Genomic DNA, 7,744 nt, shown 5'->3' on the forward strand with positions numbered 1-7,744 from the left:
CTGGGGTTCAACACACAGTTTCTGGAAGCCAGCAGCTTTATTCACTGCTACATTCAGCTGGACCTGCAGCCGAACAGACAAACCAAGATGAGAGAGTCGAGCAAAAGAGAGAAATTTGAAGCAAACAAAAACAGTTCACTAGATGGCGCTGTCTCCAAACTCCCAGAACACTTTCAGAACATTTTATTTATTATACTGTTGTTATGAACACATTAACATATGTTTTTTTCTTGACCAATAGGTGGTGCTGCCTTTTCAGGAAATCACAGATCCATGAAGTAACTCTACCAAGTTTACAGGTGCTGGTCATATAATTAGAATAATTCCCTCCATCCTGGATATTTTCCTCACACGATGCTCCAGCAAAGCCAATAGTATCGTGAAGGACTCCACACACCCCTCCCACAGTCTCTTCCAGCTTCTACCATCAGGAAGACGGTACCGGAGCATCAGAGCCCGCTCTGCCAGACTGCTCAACAGCTTTTTCCCCCAGGCTGTGAGAGCCCTGAACTCAAATCACCCCGCCTCTCTGAACCCCATACAAACCCCTACCTCCTGTAACATGTAACGTGCAATTCGAAGTGTGCTACACACAGGTGAGTGGGCCTGTACAAACCACCTGTAGTAGCACACTCTCCTCCTCTATGCGCACTAGTCACTTTTCACACACACTGCTGTGTGTACACAAATCCCACAAAAAGAACTCCGTAATATATGTATGTTTACATGCTCATGCACTACAAATCATCCTGCACTGTTCCCCAGCCAGCTGCTTGAACTCAATGTTTCTCCTTGCACATGTACAGTACTTATCTGAAGCATTCGTATAGTTTGTATAGTTTGTATTTTTTAGTTTGTATAGGTACTTTTTTATAGATAGTATATTTATATTTATAGTCAAAATCTATCAGTAGGATAGTTGTGTATAGGTTTATATTGTTTTACTTCATTGTTGTATGCCTGTATTTATGTAGCACCGTGGTCCTGTGAGGCACGACATTTCGTTCCACTGTATGCCCCACATGTAGCGGAATGACAATAAAGCTCAACTTGACTTGACTTGATATCATCAAAAAGTTGATTTATTTCACTAATTCCATTCAAAAAGTGAAACTTGTATATTATATTCATTTATTACACACAGACTGTTATATTTCAAATGTTTATTTCTTTTAATTTTGATGATTATAACTGACAACTAAGGAAAATCCCAAATTCAGTATCTCAGAAAATTAGAATATTTACATTTGAGTTTCAATTAATGACAATCCCTACAGTATAAATTCTGGGTATCTCTTGTTCTTTGAAACCACATTAATGGGGAAGACTGCTGACTTGGCAATGATCCAGAAGACGAACATTGACGCGGTATCCCTGTTCTTAATTGGCCAGCAAACTCGCCTGACCTTAATCTTAAGAAAATCTATGGGGTATTGTGAAGAGGAAGATGCGATCTGCCAGACCCAACAATGCAGAAGAGCTGAAGACCACTATCAGAGCAACCTGGGCTCTCATAACACCTGAGCAGTGCCACAGACTGATCGACTCCATGCCACGCCGCATTGCTGTAGTAATTCAGGCAAAAGGAGCCCCAACTAAGTATTGAGTGCTGTACATGCTCATACTTTTCATGTTCATACTTTTCAGTTGGCCAAGATTTCTAAAAATCCTTTCTTTGTATTGGTCTTAAGTAATATTCAAATTTTCTGAGATACTGAATTTGGGATTTTCCTTAGTTGTCAGTTATAATCATCAAAATTAAAAGAAATAAACATTTGAAATATATCAGTCTGTGTGTAATGAATGAATATAATATACAAGTTTCACTTTTGAATGGAATTAGTGAAATAAATCAACTTTTGATGATATTCTAATTATATGACCAGCACCTGTACAAAGCAGTTCACACAGATCACATCACTGCTTGGTCCCAAACTATAAAAACACAAAAGTTTTATTGATGTTGCTGGGGGGGGGGGGGGGGGGTTTTGTTTGTTTTTTCCACACAAAAGGCCTGTTCACACCAAAAATAATAATTGTAACCATAAAATTGTAAAAACGGTTGTGATCACTTCCAGACTGTTTTGTTTTTTTCAGCTGATGAACTATAAAAACACTGAGAGCCAATCAACATCCATTTGACTACAGACAGGCACTGTCGGGTAATTCTACTGAATTATAAAATATGAGAGTGCGCAATATTACCAAAATAAAGAACCAATAATATCATTATAATCCGTGCAGGTTTCACCCCTTCATTTAAGTTGGATCCTTTCATAATCTTTACAGAATAACAATAGAATGAAAATAGTGCTTCTCATTTCAATGGTAAAAATAATAATAATAATTGCTACTACACAGTATGAATTCTGAAGAAAGACTTGTACTATAAATAAATCTGAGCATTAGATTATGCAAAACAGACAGTCATTGATGTGTCATTTTAATGTAAAGCTTAATTGAAATGAAAATATTACTGTACATACATTACATGCTGTTGTGTTACAGGCTCTCTGATGTTAGCTGCCGTTTCTACTGCCTGTTTTAAAAGATACGTTGACGCTGCTGGTGTTATTTCCTTCTTTTTGTCTAAAAGAAACTCTTTAAAATAAAGTTGCTTATTGTCTTTGCCTTTACGTATTGTGATAGCACTGAAAGTGGCAGTTCACTATTAGCTAATACTGATCCAATACTGACTATTAGAATACTGATCCAAATAATTAGTAATTCCTCTTGAAGGATGTAGTAACACTTGAATAATTACTATCCAATACTTTACAAAACCATCAAAAACGAATGATTTCAATCTTCACTAGAGAGTTATCATGTTATTCACTTTAGGACACTGATCCAAATAATTAGTAATTCCTTTATTTGGAAATAACTGAGTCATTACTAGTGGGTTACCATGACCTTTACTTAAGAATTAATTATACATTATGCATTATTCATATTAATTATGAGCCTGTATACAGTAGTTCTTAGTAGTTCTCTGTGAGGCATATGAAAAAAAATAAACCGTAGTTACTGATTAGCTAATATAGTGAACTACCACAGTCGATCAAACACTATTACTTACTAATACATGAACCAGAGTTTCTTGTTAGTTAATAGTAGTTACTAGAGTGCTAATATTGCGTTACTCCTGTGTTCCTGTGTAGTTATTAATGATGAAACAGTATTCTAAAGTGTTACCTTGAATTCTTTTCCCACAGTAATAGCCATCACTATGGTTAAAGTTAATCTGCTGAAGTATAAAACCTGGACAATCGTTTTGTTTTAGTTTTGTTCATTTATGCAGACTGGACAGTCATTGATATGTCACTGTCTTTGGCTTCACTGTATCTCTGATGATGCTGTTGACATTTCTGACTGTTGCTAGGTGATGGTGTCACAATGGAGGAACACAATGGAAGCTCTGATGGACAGACAGCAGACGTAGATGAAGACATCTGGAGCATCAGAATCTGAGACAAAAAGATGACGATAAAACAGATTTAAAACTTTTTTGTAGCCATTGTATTTCAAATATTATAGCACATTATATGTATCAATTATTTCTCACCTCTTCATTTTTTGTTTTCAGTTTGGTTATGAAAAGAGATTCTGATGAAATACCTGTTGAATCATAATTCACATTCTTATAATCTGAATTCACACTAACGGTGTCTAGTAAACACGGACGAAAAAGATGAAGTAAAATGGTCTTTAATAATCCACATAAAGGTATATCCACGGGCAGGTATTGCAAGCACTTCCTGTGTTTATTTGCCTGTTTATGATGAATGCAAATGAGGACAATTAATGAGACACAGGTGAAACAACTAACAAAATCAGAAGGGAGACAGAAACTAGGTCACACAGGAAGACTAAGACAATAATAAGACATAGACTGTGACAATTTCATTATACGTCATGCAATTAGATATTTTACTCACCACATCCACAGAGGCGCTATTATGAGAAACTGAGGCAAAAACACCAGCAGAGTGACTGTATAATGGCTGAACGCTGTGCTGTTCACTGGATATTCACAACACAAAGAAGTGAATCATGACTATCAGAGAAACCACCTGAACGCTGCAAACATTTCACACTGAAGCACATGTACCATGAGAGATGTGTTACCTTCTACAGCACAGGAATACTGTCGAAACTCTTCATTGCTGACTGAGTCCAGGTACAGCTTGTTGGCTTTAGTGAATCCATCTGTTACCTGTCGTCCGTTCTTGTACCAGATGTAAGTATGCTCGTCGTTCAGAGTGCATTTAGTTGAACAGATTAATATGACTTTTTCTCCTCCTAAAACAGTGTCTGGGTTACTTGTCACCTGCGTATCTGAAAAACACAATGTAAGTACTTCAGTCTGAGCCTAGCACTGAATTACATGGAAAACCAAAACTTGAAGGGGAGTGAGTTAAGAAATCAAATTTCCCTTGATCTTTTGACATATAAGAGGTCATTGTACTATTAGAAAATAAATAAAAATCTTGAAAGTTTCAGAACTCAAAACTTCCTCATAGGTTCAAAAACAGCTTTTATTAAAAAAAACAAGCTGCTCTAACAGTTCATTTGTGACGCAAGACTGGCTCTGCCGAAGAAGATCATCAACTACTTTTAAATCATTTAGCCCCGCTTGAGATTTGACACAATACACCATGCCACATATAGAGGCGGACTGGGACACAGTTTCAGGCCAGGAAATATAACACTCACCCAAGCCATCCTATACACCCACAGCAAATTATGAAACCACAGACAACACTATTATTTGTATGGCCATCACATAAAAAAGGTCTAAATCCTCAGGCTGGGGTCTTGAAAAATAATTAAAGGTTCTCTCTTGAACTGCACCTTCACTTCTTTTTTCCTTTTCTTCATTTTCCCAATATCTCTGTCTCTCCCTTGTGTATGTGTGTACTTTTTCTTCACCAGCAGGTCTACTGAACAGAACTGCGTCCAACTTGTTGCAAAACAACCATCTCCTTATAATTTGTTTGCACAGAATTTTGTTATTTATCTTAAAATGACATAAATACCCAATATTTAGCAAACCTATATGTCATACAAATATATTAAAACAAATTTTCTGAAGTGCCAAACTGTCAAAATGAGTAAAATAATTTTACTGAAAAATCCTAATACTGAACACACTATTGCATTATTATGACTATTATACATTTTTTACAGAGTGACAAAATTGGAAATGATCACATCCAGGCCACCGAATTCTCCGAGTGCTACTGATGGCCAGTCCGTCCATGGCCACATGTAATGTAGACCGAATCACTGATTATAATAGGTTTGATTGTCTTTAGCTGCATCGCACCACTCACGTTGGTGTAAATACTGTGAAACAGCAGGAAAGAATGGAAGAACTTTTTTCTTATAGTTCCAGATCGTGTCAGTAAGACACTGTTCATTTGTTCACTTCATTTTACTGCAGATTTGTTTTTAAACAAGATACAGTTTGATGCAGGCTTTTCAGAGAGAGTGAAAATAAAAGAAAGACTACATAGGATCCAACAGTAGCCTAATGATATAACATTAACGAGTAACCTAAATGACCCATATTGTTTTCAGAGTACATCCATCTATTATTTTAATATGCAAAACTGTTACCCAGTAATATCAGTGGGTGTTCACTTCCAAGTCTTGAATGCAGCATGCCTATCAAACCGATGTGTTTCAAAAAATATAATCAAAAACAGGATATAAAATAGCCTGTTTATAAGTTGTGATGTTGTTTGATGTCTTGCTAACATTAAAAGTAGATTAAGAAATTATTTAAAAAAAATTAGACATTATAAAATTTACAGCATGCAGTTCATGACCCCTTTAATACAATGGCACCATAACAGTTTGCCGCCATCAGTTACAACAATTTATAATTATGCAGCATCATAATCAGATACCTGTAACAGTAAGAATGACTCCTGGTGATGCAGAGTATGTGCCGTTTAAGTCAGTAATGATCCTGAATTGATATTCTCCAGAGTCACTGATCTTGAGATCTTTGATTCTCAGTTTGTTCCCCACATACTCCACACGACCAGCAAACTGATGCTCCTCACGCAGATCCTTGAAGTCTCCAGGCTGAACGTAATGCCAGAATGTTTTATTTACAGTAAAACCAGAGGGATGTGAGTATGTGCTGGAAATGTCTACTGTTGAGCCCACCGAAGCACAGACTCTTCTAGAGGTGTAAGTCACATCCCAGCAGCCCCTCTGAGAAACACCTGAAAGAGACACTGATTTACATGCAAAACTCACACTTACTTGAAATGCATCTGTTTAAATATATGTATGAACAAACAGCATCACACTGTGTGTATTATATGAAACTCACAAACAGAAGAGGAGGGATGTGTATGATGTGAATAAAGAGAACAGGAAAAGCTGCCGGCATCTCTGCTGACTGACACGGACATGTCCGGGGACTGTGTATATATCAAATGCTTTCTATCCTTCATCCAGTCATACCAGACTCGAGAGGTGAAATCACAGGAAGCATCACAGCTCAGTTTAACTGTCTGATCTGTCAGGTCTGTAGATGCAGGATCCATCCTCACCTGCAGGACTGAATTAAAGTAAAAATTATGAAATCTTCATCACAAGTCAAATGAAAACAGCTGAACTGACCAGAACCTAAACTCAGTTTCACCTGTGACTGTTAGACTGACGGCTGCTGAGCTGAGAAGTTTAACTCCATCCTTCATGATGAACATGAGCTGATATTCTCCAGAGTCTCTCTCTCTCACGTCTGATATTGTGAGTGTTGAAGAGCTGCTTGAGATCTGATGTTTCACTCGTCCTGAGTAATCTGAGTCTAAAGTCAAATCTTCAGGTTCATTGTTTTTTCTCCAGTTTGTACTTTGTTTCTCGCTGAACCAGAACACAGTTGTGATGTTGCTGTTGTAGTCATAAGAGCACTGCAGTGTCACTTCTGTCTCCTTCAGAGCACAAATACTCTTTTGACTACAGCTCACAGAGAGCTGGTCTAATGTTACAGGGCCTGAAGAAGAAAACATTTCATTATAGAGATGGTTTACATACAGTCAGAGTACAGATCCTCTTCTGCAACAATCCAGTGTTCATACCAGCAAATATGACTAAAATAGCTGTGCATCCAGACGAATCTGCTGGTCACACACATTCAACCATGTTGCTTAATTTAGTTCAATTTTAAATACTGTCAAAAAGTCTGTTTTAAATGTATATATATATATATATATGCCTATATGACGGTTCAACTGATCTTAAATTATTTTAAAGCTTGAAACTACAGAGCAATAATGATCAAAATAAATCAAGATAATCAGTCTTGGAACATGTCAAGAATAATTAGAGCCACATTTAAATGAAAACATTACAAAGAAAAAAAACACACAATAATGTTCAAACCTGGAATGAGCAGCAGCAGGATCAGCGGCGAGAGTCTGGAGTTCATCTTCTTCACTTTGTGTAAATTCACAAATACAAAGAAAGACACGGAGCTGCTTATGCTGAAAAAAAAGACACTTAGTCTCACTATGACACACTTGAAGGGTCATAACAGTCTGTTGTAGAAGCTGTTACAGACTTTCTGCTGATCTTGTTTCCTTCCCTTTTCTTACTGACTCTTACTTGGGGGGGGGGGGGATTAAGTTATTTTTTTAATCAAAGAAAGGAGATGCTTACTCTTCAGAAAATGTTTGCCGTCAAACTCAACTCAAGTTACATGAGCTCTTTAAATCACTTTAAA

General features: G+C 37.0%; 1 protein-coding gene across 2 annotated transcripts; it reads right to left on the reverse strand.

The window, feature by feature from the left end:
- Positions 1–1,985: 1,985 nt before the first annotated feature.
- LOC131530681 (sialoadhesin-like) lies at positions 1,986–7,556 on the reverse strand. 2 transcript variants are annotated; one of them, XM_058761092.1, is made up of 8 exons: positions 7,405–7,556; positions 6,665–7,015; positions 6,350–6,580; positions 5,916–6,239; positions 4,129–4,338; positions 3,939–4,023; positions 3,566–3,618; positions 1,986–3,467 (listed from the first exon to the last, which is right to left on the reverse strand). In XM_058761092.1, exons 1-7 carry the CDS (start codon positions 7,448–7,450, stop codon positions 3,570–3,572), a joined length of 1,296 nt encoding a protein of 431 aa, XP_058617075.1. In that variant the 5' UTR covers positions 7,451–7,556; the 3' UTR covers positions 1,986–3,467; positions 3,566–3,569. The 2 variants fall into 2 exon arrangements, with proteins under 2 accessions (XP_058617075.1, XP_058617074.1); XM_058761091.1 differs by having other exon boundaries at positions 5,916–6,251.
- Between the last annotated feature and the right edge of the window lie 188 nt (positions 7,557–7,744).

Source organism: Onychostoma macrolepis, chromosome 22 (genome assembly GCF_012432095.1).
Source record: "Onychostoma macrolepis isolate SWU-2019 chromosome 22, ASM1243209v1, whole genome shotgun sequence".
NCBI lineage: Eukaryota > Metazoa > Chordata > Actinopteri > Cypriniformes > Cyprinidae > Onychostoma > Onychostoma macrolepis.